At 33.3% G+C, this 17,131-nt stretch overlaps 1 protein-coding gene across 5 annotated transcripts in view; it reads left to right on the top strand.

The window, feature by feature from the left end:
- LOC118182700 (condensin-2 complex subunit G2-like) overlaps positions 1-17,131 on the top strand; it is a 200,841-nt gene that overhangs the window by 125,995 nt on the left and 57,715 nt on the right. For all 5 annotated transcript variants that reach the window (XM_085825775.1, XM_085825764.1, XM_085825770.1 and 2 more), the window contains 2 exons: positions 6,546-6,763; positions 11,019-11,096. In XM_085825775.1, the coding sequence (XP_085681901.1) occupies positions 6,546-6,763; positions 11,019-11,096 (296 nt within the window). The remainder of the gene's footprint in view (positions 1-6,545; positions 6,764-11,018; positions 11,097-17,131) is intronic.

Below are 17,131 nucleotides of genomic sequence, written 5' to 3'. Positions count from 1 at the left end.
CTCTGCAAAAAGCACAGTAATTCCTGTATTTGCAGTTTTTTGGAGGAATTTTGAAGTCTTGACATTTGTAACATCTTCTAACTCCGAAACATTCTGTTATTTTGTGTTTTCTCCATCCACCGTAAAAGGTGCCTTGAATCATAAAGATTTGAAATGCCAACGGAGTACAGTCTATTATCCATTTACGATGGCTTGATTTGTCATTCAGTTTAAAGGAAGGTTTGATATCTGAACTTCTAATTTGAAAGTTTGTAGCAATTAATTCGATTACTTCCTTTTCTGTAGTATACTAAGTAAATTGTTGATGGTATATTTTGGAGTTCTTTTGGTAGGAATTTTTAAAGTAATTAAATGGTTTGTCAAATTTAAGTCTTTGGTCCTGTTTCTCAATGATGTTGCTGGTCAGCATAAAAATCGCCCAGTTTTCCTGTAAAAACTTCACGATTTTTCATATTTCAAGGTTGGCAGCTATGCCTTCCACCACTCGGTGTACAAGACGATTTAATCCTCTGAGTGGCAAGCTTTTTTTAATACAGTCGAAAATAACTTATTAATTTTAGAATTTACAGATCATTTAATAGCAGAATTTCTAGAATTACTTACTTTGCATTTTGTCCCATTAACTTTCATTTATTCTGATAATATCTAGGCAGTCATAGCTATAGCATGGCACTTGCAGGCAACTGGTGTGATTCTTATGCGAATAAAAAATATATATGAAATATGATAATATAAAGCTACATAATGTCCAAAAGTCAACTGAACTGTCATTGAATGATTGTTTAGAATCAGATGTTTCTTTCAATTTGAAACATGGTTCAGTACTTATAAAATGATATAAATTTAGACTTTGTGGGTTTGGAAAATCTAGTTGCTGCTCGCTAACTTTCCTCGCATGTTGCTCTTACTGACATGAACTCTGGTCAACGCTGTTGTTGTGCATTTAGAAAAACTTTGCACTCATTCTAAAGTAATAAAATGCAAAATATTTGATTACCATGTGACAAACATTTGTCTGAAGTTTCAGATCATGTTGAGGGGCCATGAACAAACTGAAGACCAAAATGTTTGCATTTGTGCATAATTAAAACTTAAGTTAATAGATAAATGAAGAGCATTGCTATATAGGCTATTGTAAAAAGTATTAATTAATATTATTTTTTCGAAAAGGGTATCTAAATGACATCAAAGCTGGTTTTAATTCCCACTATTCAGTAAACCATACACTCACTTATGGGGCCCAGAATTTTACGGAATTCATGTTCTACAAAACAATGGCTGATCACAGTGCTGGAACATACACAGTTTGAAAAATAACATTCATAAATTTTTAAAAAATATCTCTAGTTTGGTTCATTTTTTGTGTCATAATTAAATTATGATTATTAAGAGTACTTATGTATAATCCTGCAACTCTCACCAAGCAAGACAATTTATGGATAAGTGTGACATTACAGCATACTTGTAACAGCTTTGCCTTCATTTGATGTAACACCAATTGATTCTTGATAAGCCACCTTTTATTTTTATATGAACAAGAACAAATGCAAAAATTAAGTGCTACTACTGCAAGTTTTCCTTTTATTTTAAAAAATGTGATTCAATGGGAACTGCATTCTACAAAATAGCAAGCAATAGAACAGGGATGGGCAAACTTTTTCAGTCACGGGCCAAAAATCCCCCCCCCCAAAAAAAAAATGGTTTGGCAGGCCAAGATAAATTTTTCTAAAAATTTAAAAATAATATACAAGTATTACAATTAAAATATGTTAATGAGATGAATAAAATTGCATTTTCATGTTTAAAAATTCCTTATATAGAGGTTAAGTGAATACTGATTTTAAGCAACGAGGCTAAATGCTCATCTGTCACTCTACTTCTGAAATAATTCTTTCTAAAATTCATAGTTGAAAACACTTGTTCACTTATATAAGATGAAGCAAACATAGCACTGATTCTGGGCGTGAGATATTAAATTTGGCATACCTTAACTTTGGCATACTTAGAAACAACTGCTTGAGATGACTGTTAGATTGCAACTCAATTAATTCAAGCTGCAAATCTGACCTCACTGCTTCACAATTTACGTTGAAAGCCATGATGAAAATATCCAATTCTGTTTGAATGGCACTAAAACCTTAAAATCCGCTTTCAAACTCAAAATGCAGTTTTTTCAAGCAGTCTTCATAATTCTTAAGCTTCTCTTCATTTATTGGTATTGAATTTAACCTTGGGAAATGAGACAAGTAGTCCTAGCCCAGAAAACAGATTAAGTTTTAGTTTAAAAGCTTTGAGATGGGCCCAGATATCATCGATAAATTGATTTTTCCCTTGCATCTTGACATTTAAGTTGCTTATATGACAAAGAAGATCTGTGAAAAATGCGATGTCTGAAAGCCATTTTGTATCTTCTAACATTTCACACTCCGCAGAACTCTGTTTCTCATGGAAGAATGACACTATGTCGTCTTTTAGCTTCCAAACTCGCTCGAAAACACATCCTGCACTAAGCCACCTTACTTTCGTGTAATACAGTAGATCAGAGTATTCAGATTTTATGGACTGAAGAAAATCTCAAAATTGCCTGTGAGTAAGCCCACAAGATCGAATAGTATTTACAAGCTTCACGACTGCATCAAGTACGGGTTTCATATTCAATTGTACATTTACACATTGCATCTTGATGTATAACACAATGTAGAAAAACAACATTGTTCCCAGGATAATTTTGATTAATGAGTCCTAGAAATTCAAATTTTTTTTTCTGTCATATTTGGTGCTCCATTTCCAGTAATATTACATATATTTGTTATATGCACTTTCAAAGTTAAAAGCCCTTCCAGAAATTCACAAAAAATATCACATTCCGTTGTAGTTCCCTTTAAAAAAACATGCACACGCCAGTTCCTCGGTAATTTCAATGTTCTCATCAACACCTCTTATTAATAATACTAATTGAGCAGTATCATTTATATCAGTGCTTTCATCCATAGCTATGGAACAAAATTTAAACTGGCCAATCTTTGACTTTAATTGTGATGCCAAATTTTTATCGATGGCTTCCATTCTAGAAGTCACCGTTTTTCGAGATAAGCTTACAGTCTCAAAATTATTTTTCTTGTCTGGACATAAAACATCACAAACTTGGAGCATGAATTGTTTAACGAACTCCCCATCACTGAGAGCTTTATTATTTTTAGCAATGTTGTATGCTACAATGTAACTTGCATGTGTAGCTGCTTCTTGGATACTGTTTACCTTCTCGAAAAAAATTTTGACGGCCTGATAATTTTTTTCAAAGACTTTCTGCGTTTTGTTTTCTTTCATATTCAGAAATTGCGTCGTAACTCGAATTCTTATGCTTAGATGTGAAATGATGAGAAATGTTCTTTAAAGACTGCTACAGCTTCATTGCAGATGAGACACATTGATTTATCTTTTACAACTGTAAAAAATATTTCCAGGTCCATTCATCATTAAAAGCACGACACTCTGAATCAAGTTTACGTTTTTTAGTAGCCATTTTTAGGTTGAAATATTTTACGAATAAGTCAAACAAGCACTAGCTACGCTATACGTTTAATAATTTCATCACTATTCACAATGGTACTATATGTCCACAATCTTTACGCAATCAATAATATTAGAACTCATGTCAAAAGAAAAAGCTGCTGGCTGGAGCTTAAAATCTAATTCACTTATATTGGATTCCCATATGTCTGCTCCCCGAGAAAGAGATAATGCTTGTTGGCGCCAATATACAGCTATAACTAATGAAGAATTTTTGCTTTTAACACTTTACCAATTGAAAGCTATCTGTGCTTGCTATTTCCGTCGATTTACGTTTTACAAATAAAAGACAAAAATAGGGAAAGTAAAAAGATCACTATTTCTTTGAAAAAAGAAAGAAAAAATAATATTTAAACAAAACAGAAAAGGAGATGTATATATAATATATAAATATATATTTCTTTTAATTTGCTCGGACCAGCAAATTAGAATTCTATCTGCAGGCCGGAGTTTGCCCATCCCTGCAATAGATTATTTTTAAAGTTATGGGATCATGCCATCGCAAAAGTATTAATGGACAAGATATGGTCACCAAAACAGTAATAGATTGGAACAGTTACCTGCAGAAATTTTGCACTCATAGCATTCTAAATAAAGCTCCCAATAAAATTGTATGGCATAACAAAATAGTAGAAATCAACAAAAGCCTTTTTATGCAGCACAAAAATGAAGCGGGTTGAATAATGTTTGTTTATTAAATAAAGGAAGATGAGTTCCTTCAGAATTCTGCAAGAATGATTGCCTCAACTTTTTCAAGATCTCCACCATCTTTGACAGACGAGATAATACTTAAGTTCTTTATAGAGTAATAAAACTGAATGAGAATATTGTAATATATTTTTAGTGTAATGACATTTTTCTCTTAATAGTAATCTTATGGGCTAAAATAAAAAATTCCGCTAGGTTTACTGTGCATTTTTATGTGTTATAAGGTCTACCCCAAGTGACTTGGAGCTTTATTTCTTTAGACACTGATCCTAGATATAGATTTCCAGTTGCAGAATGTCTTAAAATAAGATACAGAATTTTATGGAGAGAGTTATAACACAATAAGTGCATTGATTGAAGAGTTGAGGGGGGAATACTCCTTTTCCCCCTCATTTCTTTTAATAGTACAGTCTGAAAGTTTCAAATAATGAAGTCTTAATTTTGCTTTAATTAATTAAAACTAAAAACATTACATACCATTGTTTGTAAAACTCATAATGATAGAATAGAAGAGAAACACACCAGTGTGACAATCAAAATCGCAATAACAACACATAAACATTTGTTATATGTTTGATCAGATAGCCTGGCTCAGTAAAAGTAGGCGGCCAGTGTAACTCTGATTCAAAATCCGGTTACGACCACGTGCAGTGCTGATAACAACCACGTGTTTCTGAGAATTCTTTGCCGATGCTTTATTTTTCTTCTTTTTTTCCCTTTCTAGTAATTTTGTGCTCCTGATGAGGAGAGACCTTTAGCTGCCCTTGAAATCGATTGAGTGTTTTAATATATGTACGCTAAATACAAGGTTGTTATTGCAATTTTGATACTCATAATGATATTTGGTAATAAATTAAGAAGCAGATACTCGACAAAAAACACCTATTTTGAAGAAAATAGTTTTGCCTTATATAAAGCAGCATTCAAGATTAGATATGTATTTGTTCTCTTTTATTTTTGGTTAAGTCTTTAACATATCAGCAAATTTTACATGAAGATATTATCATCTGTCTCCTTGTAAAATAAGCTCTTTGACTAATTAATTCTCTGAGTGTCATGTCTGGCTTTATTCAGTCATGAGATTATATATATATATATATATATATATATATATTCTTTCTTTGTAAATATATCAGCATATAATTTAAGATATTTTGATTTCTTACTTTCTTTAATAATATAAATGTCATCTTGATGAATGTAAATTTATGAAAACAGAGATTAAAGTAGTAGTTTTACATATTTAGGTAATAAATGCTGTTTAAGTACAGGTCTTCATGACAGATCCAAAAACCTGTATCACTCAGAGATTTAAAGAACAGATAATATTTTGTGAGCTAGAATTTTAACTGTGTGGAAACCATGTAAAAAATTAATTCCCCCCCCAATAGAATCCTTTACAGTTTTGAAACTATTTGCATAAAATTACGTACTTGGGAGTTAATACCTAATATTTGAAGAAATTAAACTTGTGACTTTTTTCATCCATTTCCTATCTACATTTATTTATTTTATGAGTAAGAAAAGAAGGAAAATTCCCTGTTTTGAAATCATTTAGGTTACTTACATATTTATCATGCTGACCATGAAAGTTGGAGATCATGCCAAAGGTGCGCTAATCATGTATGCTAAATTCTAAAGAAACTGACGCATTTGCACTTACTGAAAATCGGAATTCAATCTGCATTATTTTTGCACTTTTTATAAAGGATTTAGGTGATTCCTACTATTTTGTTGGGCCTTTTGATCTTACCAGAAGCTGTGTCTTGAGCGTGTGAGTACAAATTTCCCACATGTAATTGTTCCAATCAAATACTGCTTTGTTAGTCATATTCATCTGATCATATCATGTCCATCAATATGTACTCTTTTTTATGGTAGAATCCCATAACTTTAAAATAATCCACTGCTTGATGCTCTGAAAAAAGTCAATTTTATTCTTACCCCCCCCCCCCCCGCCCTTTTTTTAATGTAAAGGAAAAAATACAACAATACTGTATATAACTGTACAACAATACAGTTAATTCATAATCTTGTACACAGAAGCAAAAGGTGACATATCAAGAACCATTAAGGGCTGCATCAAACAAAAACTCGTATGTTATATAAGTCTGTTGTTATGTCACACATATCCATTATTGGCACTAAATCTGATGCTTGGTAGCAATTACATAAGTACTTAATTTAGTTTTCTAGTCTAATTTACTTTCACTTTCACTATATCTGTTAAGTTTCTCATGACTTTTTTTTTCCCTTCCCCATTTCAGTGAGATTTATGAGTCAGTGTTTGAAAACTATTCATACCTTTATTAAAGCCAAGATTTCAGCAAAAAACATTTGTACATTGTCAAGTCGGAGATCAAGCATAAATAAAGCCATTAGATTGTATGAAGAACTGAGAATTTTCGATGATCAAAATATGGTAGCTGGAGTATTAGATGCAGTTGTTATTATGTATCATGCAATTTCATCTTATATTAGAAAGGTATTTTTCAGACTTTCTTTGTATAATTTCAAATTATGCAGGTCATTTTTTGCTATTCTGCATTAAGCATTTTGTTATTTTAATTGTATTATATCTGTTTATTTTGTTTTAACAGTTAACAAAGCTAATTATGTATATACAGTTAAATCTTAAATCTCTTATAATCAAAAAGCAATTAAATGTGTCACGATATGTAAAGGTGTGGTGAGATGGCTTCCCCGCAAAGTGGTTTTTGGGTTGCCACAAAATGGCAAGGGAAGGCAGGTTTGCCACCTTTGGCGAGAAATTGCTCATTCGGCGACAAATTGGCGATATACCATGGATGGTTGGAGAACCTTCTGGAACGAATTCTTACCGGTTTAGCCTAGAATGTTCCTGAACACAAGCCAAAAGCTATATAAACCCTGCTAGTCCGCAGTCAGTTAGTGTGTGCGCCTCGTCTAGAGTGCGAGGTAGTTAGTATCGAGAGTGTGCCTCGTTGAGAGGGCGTGTGTGCCTCGCATAGAGTGCGAGAGAGTCAGTATCGAGTTGGTGTCTCATCTAGCAAATTGATTCCTGCAGAGTCGATCGAGTTGACAGCCGAGTGGGTCATCGAGTGCACCGAAGGAGTCTGTTAGTGTAGCACAGTTAGTGCATCGTCAAGAGAGCGTGTTGAGCTCCGGGAACGACTGAACTGAAGAGTCGGGAGCTGTGCTCGTGTGTCGTCGAGTGCATCACGAGTTGTAGCGTGGAGAGTCTCGAGAGTACGTGGAGTTCCGAGAACGACCAATCAGAGTCGGGAGCTGTACTCTGGAAAGCAGAGTCGGCTGCTTTGCAGGAAGCTGTCTCCACCGTGATAGCCTGATAACCTAAAGGCTGTGTGGCTGATCGTGTCAGCGTGTTTATGGTAGTTCATCGACGACTGTAAAACATGTTTTGGAGCTGTCCTGACAGTATTGTCTAAATAAAGTGTGTTTCGATACTACATCAAGTGTTGTTATTTACTCCAAATCTACGAACCCCGTACGAATGTGAAGGAAGAAAATAATGTAACAACTGGTGTCAGTTCATGTCCATCATATTATGCTCTTTTATTTTAGAACAAGGGGTAGCTAGTCAGGCTGCTCAAGCTAAAGTAAAAACTTATTAAATACAGAAAAAATTGTTTCTGATTCCATGGTTCGAAAGTAATTTGAGAGGTTTAAGCATGCAAATTTCAACCTCAAAGATAATGCCCACTTTAGGCAACCATCCATTACAAACAAGGACCTATTAAAAGACACTATTTCTGAAAATTTAAGTTATACAGTTTAGGAATTATCACACAGAATAAATATTCTAAAAAGTATTCTAAAAGTAAAAAAACATGATCATTTAAAGAAAACAGGGTATCTAAACTGCTATGATGTATGAGTATCCCATTTAACAGAGCAGAATATGTTTGCTCGAGTTTTGTTATGTGATTCTTTACTGGAAAAAAAAAAAAAAAATAGAGGTGCTCCTTTTTTTAAATGGCACATTGTTGGAAATGAGAAGTGGATTTTTTAAAAGGATGTTATAAGGAAAAGATTCTAGGGTTAACCCTTTCCAGCACACTATTTTTTTAATTTGGAATTTCAACAAAAAAAAAAAGGTAGGCCGTTTAATCAGGCCTAAAGGAGTATGCAGGTAAAATTTTGTGAAGATAGCATGTAAATTTAATTCTGTGGGTGTGCCCGAAGCGCACACGCTGAATGAATAGAGCTTCGGAAAAAAGTGCTGAAACGAGCATTATAGGGAGGCGCATAAAGAAGTAAAAGAGTAAGAGATTTTGCCTATGATTAAAAAACATTAGATTCTGAATACTGTAGCAAATTTAGCATTACCCAGGGTGTGCCATGGGGAGGCTTGCTACTCTACACTTCCTAAAAAAGCTGTTCTTGGTTATATGATGATTACAGGCATATAAATGGAAAAAAAGTAACTTGGGTATATGATATTTACATTGTTTACATTTCATATTTACACTTTCGTCTATTTTTTTCATGGTGGTACTTTTAAAAGAAAGTGACACCACCTTTAAAAGAGCACGACCCAATATTGCATGTTTTGCATATGTATCGGGATTCGTATCAGATTCACTATCTGAAAGCAATTCGCGTAGCACTTTCAGTGCTTCAGGTATCACCAGCTCTCTCTGATCCATTTAAAAAATAATTAAAAATCCAAAAAAATAAATTAATATTATATCTGCACTTTGAAATTATAATCTATAAAATAAAATTAAATAAACATCTGCTACTCAAAAATATTAAACGTAGAACTAATAAAACGTCCTTGAACGAAAGTGAAAAAGAGAAAGAAAACTAACTGCTCTAGTGAAAAACCAAACAGCTAACTGATAAAATTACCCCAACAATTTCTTAATTGATAACCAAAGAGAAAGAGAGAGAGAGAGAGAAGAAGAAAGTGAAAAACAGGAAATGAAACACAGATTTGCGTCCATCTTTCTACTGTGAATGAACTGACCGATGAGCTGCAAAGAAACAAAGATACAGTTACCTCTCAGTGAGCCCACTCTGGGAACACCTGATGTTTTCGCCGTTCAATTTTAGGCATGATTTCAAGGTAAAAATTTAAAACTAACATAGAATAAGGAGATAAGCGTACAGACAAGAAAATAACTTAGAAATTTCTTTTCAAATAGTTTCTTTTATATCATAAAAAAAATCTGGAAGATTTCTTTGAAAAATGAGGGTCTTTAAAAACTAAACATGGCTAAAATATATGGACTGCTTTGTGTTCGGCTGCCATCTGCTATAAATAATGAAGGTTCAAAGTAATCTATAAATCCTTTTTCATTCAGTGTTTTTGTGCATACAGAAGGAAATTTTTAGATGCTACAAAGGGTTAAACTAAAATAACCTTAGTAACATTGAGACGGGACTGCATCCAAATAAAAGTAATGCTTTTGTGTAATGGTGAGATTAAAAAGGAATTCTGTATTATGAATTGGTTGCCACCTAATCAGACAATAAACTTTAAAAAAGTACTGTTAACAAATGCCAATTTTAAAGTCAAGCAAAATGCTTAGACCTGACCTATCTTTGAAGTGTTGTCTTCCAGCATAACAATGCTCAGACCTACATTTCGATAAATGTCAGACAAAACTTTAATGCCATAAGTTATATTGCTTTTTTGTATTAAGTAAAAAATTAGCATTAACTAATAATGTGAAATTTTAAATTAGGCAAAATTGAGCTTAAATTAATGTTGGTTTTATAAAAAAATTAACATAATGTTTTTCAGCATTGTAGAAGACGGGCCTTTGCTAATCTCTCTCAAACTGTTTGATTGGTTTTATGGAATTTTCAAAAAAAAAAAAAAAAAAAAAACTGTGCTTGAATTATGTTCATTTTAAAATTATCATTTTTTTATCAATTAGGTCAGTAATGTGCCTACTAAATTTTCTATTTCTAAGCCATTTGTCAGAAAAGAAAAATAGCAAAATTTCTGGTACTTTCCAGTTAATGGAGCAGCAGTCTTAATTGTGTGTCAAAGCTGAAAATGTGTTAAATTGTTTATTTTACCTCACAATAATGATCTGTACAGTGATGTTATTATAAAGAAGTGGAAGGATGATGATCAATTCAGTAATTTTCTCTTCAATATTTCCATTTGCTTTTTTTGTTTTAAATTCTACCCCCCCCCCAGATATTATTATTACTAATCATTCACAATTTTGCAATTGTGAATGACAGAGTCACATTTAAAATCTTTGAAGACAAAGGTATCATCCATATTTACACAAAACTGCTTGGAAAATTACAAGATGAAATTTCATTTTACTATCACTGGAATGGCAAATACATGCTGCAATGAATACTGTGTCCCGAAAAGTAAAATTTACAGAATAAATGCTGGATTCGCATATACCTTTTCTGATAGTCATTTGTTTTATTTACTTCTGATGTGAAAAAGGTCGAGTTAATAGAATTCTGTCAGCTTCAACTGTCATTTGAAATAATTACGAGTATTCTTATTTATAAATTTTTTAATTTGTCTTTATTATTGGTATTTATTTTGGGTTGAGTTAAAACACCATTCTTTTATGATGCTGCTCTGTATATCATTATAACTACCATTCCTATCTCTAGATTTTGTTCTATCATTTGCATCTGGTGCCACAATGCACTTTGTTAACTGAAAAGTATCAGAGTTTTTCTTATGTCATGTTTTCAAATGTGTATTTGTTATGTTTAATTTTGCTGATGGCCTTGCATCTTGTTCATTTTAGCCTGAAAATAAAGAACATATGAAGGAATTTGTGGGCCAGTGTACAAAATATCTGGGTGACCTTTCTATTTATTATAAGGTTTGTGAAACTTATTCATATTATTATGCAGTTATCTTTTCTTGTTTCATGTGTTAAATGCTTGATTCCTTTTACTTTTTATCATATATTAATTGACATAGATCATCAGATTTAATTATGGGAAAGTAATTGTACGAGTATATAAATTTGTCACCATCATTGCTTTATTTCAAATAAATTATGCATGCAAATTACTAACTACATGTCATCATTAAGTTCATGACAAAAGAATTCCGCATTCTGCCCAAAATCCACAGAATGCTACAAGTAGTTTAGGAATAATAAATTACTTAACAGGGTGGTGTGCAGGTGGATAAAGAAGAAGCCAATCTGAATGCAAACCATACAGTAGGAAGCCTTGAATTACAACTGCAGACACAAGTCTTCAACAGGTGTTTTAATTCATTCAGGCAAAGAATTCGTGAATTTCATGCGACTAAGTGTTGCAATCACATCGCAATACAAAAGAATGGGGAAGGTCAAGATTATCATAAAGGGCATGCAAACTTGCTACATTGAGATTTGACACCCAGTGGAGAGAAGAAAAAGATGGTCGTATCTTAATGCTCTATTGGATGCATCTTAAATAACTTCCTATGCATGCATGCAGACACAAGCACTTTTATGTAGGGACAAAACACTGGCATATCTTTTTAATCCAGAGATGAAAAAATCCTAGATAAATCAGTCCTAGAAATAGCATCACTCATCTTCTACCAGGCCTAAGCTCCTAAGACAGCAATCAGAAGTCTATGGTGGCTTTTTCAGGGAGAGGAAATTTGTGAGGCTGGAGCTGTTTGAAACAACAGAGCAATTGATAGCATAGTTGATGTTTAGTTCCAAAGAGTGAAGAGGTGTTATGACAGGCTCTGTGGTTGAACCTCAAATGGATGAAGTCTGGGCTGAAGAGGCAGTGCAGTCATGTGTGGAATATGCCTCAGAGGTCAGGTGATTATCAGAAAAAACAAGACTGGCTGAAAGAGGAAGTGCATACAATGTAGAACTTCAGGAAATTGGCTTTTCAGAAAACCACACTTTTTGAGGGAGTGATTAAATAATATGGAAAAGGGAATAGGTTTTGAAATTGATTTTAATGCCAAGTTCTGATTTTATGTTATTTTTAAATTTATAAATGAAGTAAAGCAACCTAATGGGCATTACACAATTTTTACATTATATGCCTTAAAATGGCACCTGGACATTTACAGTTATTAAGATCCATAAAGTTACAGTCCGTAAGAGGTGTGGAAATGTTATCTACCTTGATAATATTTCTGTAAAATCGTTTGGCTATGTGAATAGTGATAAGGTCAATGTCAAGTTCATCATGAATAGCAAGTTTTCTAATAAACCATCTGCATTTACAAATTTTTTGTAATGTGATAGATACTTTGAAGTTTCTGTAATTTACATTGATGCATTTTACAGGCATAACCTCAGATGGAACAGGCATATGTAATGTAATGGCCCACAATGTGGTCTTGTAAATGAATACTTTATTTTTTAAAGAGAAAATAGAGTTTCAGTCAATTAAGGGAGTATATTTAGTATCTCAAAATTTTGAATAGATATATGTGATATGTGGGGACCATGTGAATCATTGATCTAAAATAACGCCAAAATCGTAAAAACAACCTTGTATTTAGCGTAAGTATATTGAAACACTCAATCGATTTCGAGGGCAGCTAAAGGTCCCTCCTCATCAGGAGAAAGAAATACATGGAAAGAAGAAAAATAAAGGGGAAGGAGTCTCAGAAACACGTGGTCCTTACACTGGCCGCCTACTTTTATATCTCCAATAGGAATCTTTCAGAGGATCAGTTAAAAGTATTAAAATATAATTTCAACTTTTCAAAGACATCTAAACCTTCAATTCTCAAGTCATCGCCCCTATAGAGAAAGCCTTTAAATTCTCCAAAATTTCGGAAATGCAGAAGGATACAATCCGCCACCTAATTACTCATAATGTTAATTAACAACAAATCTTTGGGTTCGAATCTTAGCAAAAAGGAAAATGAGATCTTACAGGAAATTCATTCTGATACTAATATCATTATCTCTAAAGCTGATAAGGGCGGACAGATCGTTGTTATGGACAAACACACATATATTACTGGAGTCTCTAACAGGGTTCGTAGCGGTCCTTATAAGTGCTTATATGTCCTTATATTTGAAAATACAATATAAAGGCCCTTATAAGTGCTTAATGAACACGTTATTTTTCCCCGTACCAAACCCGAAACTAAATAAACAACTTTTCTTCCTAATATGGAATGTCATATGGTGAATCATACTCCCGGAAATAGCTTTTCCCCTTTCTCTGCATTAACATAACTTTTGGTGTGCACGAAGAGTACAGACAGGTGCCCGTCGTTCTATTGGTCAAAGAATTGCGAAAGCAGTATAAAATTCCGGTACATTCGGCATTTTTTTCCTCCCATCCAAATACTACACACGTTTGAATTTCTATCAAGATCTTAATAATTTGCGTTCTCGTTCTGCTTGGTCAGTTCATATTCGTGTTTATTATGATCGTTATACTTATATTATGAGTATATGTATGAATGTTTATAATAACATAGTTGCGGTAACTGCTGAAGTATAGTAAACTTTCAAAAATGGTTGTGCTTTAACACAGATTAGCTTTGTAAGGAATAATATTCGGAATGGCTTATATAAAGGGAAAGTAATCGAGTAGTCAAAATATTTTTTTTTTTTCCCCAATACATTATGCAGTACAAAGATTGGGAGGTTCTCCCCTTTCTCCGCAAAATCTCGAGTATTAAAACTGTTACAGTTCACTGCAAAACAAGCAACAGACTACTTTTTTTTTTTTTTTTTTTTTGTCACTTTCCAATCTGGATTGAATAGGACTAAAAGTTCTGCGGTCTTACCAACCCAAGCAAAGAATGATTCTATTCCGGAAATTCAACGCCGTCTGTTGAAAATTAGAATGAAAAACACCCCAGTTATTTAGTTCTTTATTCTCCCAATACCGGTAGCTGTTGATTCCAATTGTGTAATATCACGTAGGGAAGAATGACGGCGCACGTATTGCACAATAACGTTTGTGATAGTTTGCAGAGATAATTAATTTTGATGTTCTGTCCGGGATTTGTTTATGAACACTTAAAAGAGTTTTACTGTGCTTGCTAAGCAGAATATTTTTCAGTTCCATTGGTTTATTTTTATATGATGCGCATATCGAAATGTCAAAAGCATTTATTTAGCGGAAAAATTTAAAGAGCGGCTACAGTCTACCCCCCCTCTCCGCTCCTCTTTTTCAAGTTATTCTCGACTGTCCGAATATTCGCCAATTTCCAAGTATGCGGGTTAGTTAAGCTTTTACTGTTAAAGGATGACTGCATGAAGCAAATTTCTGTCTTCTGATCTCAGAAATATTCCTCTTTTTTACTTAAATTACTTTGCTTGCAATATCTGTTAAGGGAAAACTGATATACAATAAAAATTTAGAAAATGTTCAGAATTTAGATTTAAATTATTTAAATATCAATATGAGTGGAAAAATAAATTGTATTAATTATTAGGTTCCAAGCGAATACAATAAATATGCCTTATTATTATTTACTTTCTCTATTTTGAACTGAAATTTCAACATTAAATCTTGTAATATAGTTTAGTTCTGCATAGTTTTTTTTCCTCTCATTGTAAACTAGTTCTGTAAACTGAACTGTTATTTAAAATTTAAAAAAAAAAAAAAAAAAAAGTAATTTTTTTCCATGGTTGAGGTAATGCTTATTCTGTCTTAATGAATACTGCATTTCTCATATTTTAAATTACAAGTCTAATTTTTAAGGTTATGCAATTGTGTATAATGTAATTAGACAGGTGCTTATTTTTTTTCTTAAAATGTGCTTGAAAAGTGCTTATAGGTGCTTATTTTTTTAACTAAAATGTGGCTATGAACCCTGTCTAAACTGATAAATGAAGGCCCATACTGCTCGATCCCTAAAGATCCTTCAACTTCGGACTTCACGAAAGTTAAAAGTGCTATCAAATCTTCTCATATTCTGCCAATGCGGTTGAAGAAATCACTTATTCCACCTATTACTAATTGCGCTAGGCTTTATTCTCTTCCAAAAGTTCACAAAACCGGTATTCCTTTTCGACCAATTGTTTCCAACATAGGTACTGGTTCATATCCTTTGGCCAAATATTTAGTTTCCAGATTTTCTCCTCTACTTGCTAACAATATTCACACTGTAAAAAAATTCTGTTGAAGTCATTGATAAACTTAAAAATATTTCTCCACTTCGTTCCATTATGGTTTCATTTGATGTCAAATCACTGTTTACTAATGTTCCGGTCGAAGGAGCACTAAATTGTCTTGAAACTAGGCTTCGGGAATTTCACTTCACACATACGGAAATTAATGAGTTGGTTTCGCTTACTAAAGTCTCTCTAAGTCAAACCCACTTTGTTTTCCAAAATGCATATTTTCGTCAAGTTGAAGGATTAGCTATGGGTAATCCTCTCAGTCCGGTACTTGCTGACATTTATATGCACTATTTTGAGATGAAATTATTTGATAAACTATCTTTTCGTCTTTGGATTCGGTATGTTACGACACTTTTGCACTTTTTAACGGTTATAAAGAGGATTTATCGGAGATTCTATCTATTATGAATTTAATTGATCCAGCTATCCAATTCACTCTTGAAATTGAATCCAGCAATTCCCTCCCCTTCCTTGATATTCTTATAATCCGCAATGAAACTGATTTTAGCACTACTGTGTACCGTAGACCATTTGCAGTTTGTTTACCACCCCATGCCACCCTGTTAAGCAAAAAATGGCTTCTTTTTACTATTATGTATTCCGTGCGCTTAAAGTTTGAATAAGAAAGCTTAAAGTCTGAATCCTTGCTTACCAATAAACTTAATTATTTGAGAGCAGTTGCGATTGACTGTGGATTTTCTCCCGTGATTATTGATAAAGCCGTTAAAAAATTTTCAGATTCCCATCAAAGAAGACATTCCACTGTTAGAAATAATATTAATGACCTTGTCGTGCTTCCATTTTATCCTTCTGTTAGCTATAAAATTGCACGGATTCTCCAGAAATTCAATTTTCAAGTCGGTTTCTCCCCTATTAATAAAATTCACCCTTCGATTCTAAAAGATTGCGTTTCTGTCTTGAATTCTTGGGGAATTTATAGTATATCGTGTCAGTGTGGTATTAAGATATATTGGCCAAACAAAAAGAGCATTGAAGTTTCGTATCAAGGAGCATGAATCTTATGTCAGAAAAGGTGAAATTAAGAAGTCTTCAATAGCGTATCATAGTTGGAAATTTAACCATAATTTTGACTTTGGATCTGCAAAAATTATCCAAAAAGCTTCTTCCATAGGTGAATTGGATTTTCTTGAGGCTTTTCATATTCACAAAGATTTAGCATGATTAGTTAATGATTTGAAGTCCAATCCAGTCCTTCCTAATGCCTTTAAAATTCTACTATCTTAATTCAGTTATTTTTGCCAATAGATGGTGTTACCTCCTCGCGTTTGGTACTACCAGAGGGTATAAAAATCCGTTCAGTGGTTGCTTTCCATTATTCGAAGTTCAGATTTTGACTGTGAAGGTGCAGTTGCCCCTCGCTCCCTATTTTTAACTTCGCTAATTTTTCTTGTCCTTTGTGTTACATGTTTGATCAGATAGCCTGGCTCAGTAAAAGTAGGCGGCCAGTGTAACTCTGATTAAAAATCCGGTTATAACCACGTGCAGTGCTGATAAGGACCACGTGTTTCTGAGACTCCTTCCTCTGTATTTTTCTTCTTTCCATGTATTTCTTTCTCCTGATGAGGAGGGACCTTTAGCTGCCCTCGAAATCGATTGAGTGTTTCAATATACTTACGCTAAATACAAGGTTGTTTTTACGATTTTGTTTGTCACATTAGCGTGTTTCTCTCTGTTATAATATATTAGTCTAACGCCAAAATATTTGACTTGCTTGGCCCACAGAATAACTATGACACCTGTGTGGAGGACTGGTTCATATTTACATTATCCATGAG

Source organism: Stegodyphus dumicola, chromosome 1 (genome assembly GCF_044657685.1).
Source record: "Stegodyphus dumicola isolate Sdum_Otavi_A_Nest chromosome 1, ASM4465768v1".
NCBI classification, from domain to species: Eukaryota; Metazoa; Arthropoda; class Arachnida; order Araneae; family Eresidae; genus Stegodyphus; species Stegodyphus dumicola.
The sequence above is the reverse complement of the archived record's forward strand: the minus strand, read 5'-3'. Positions and strand labels throughout refer to the sequence as shown.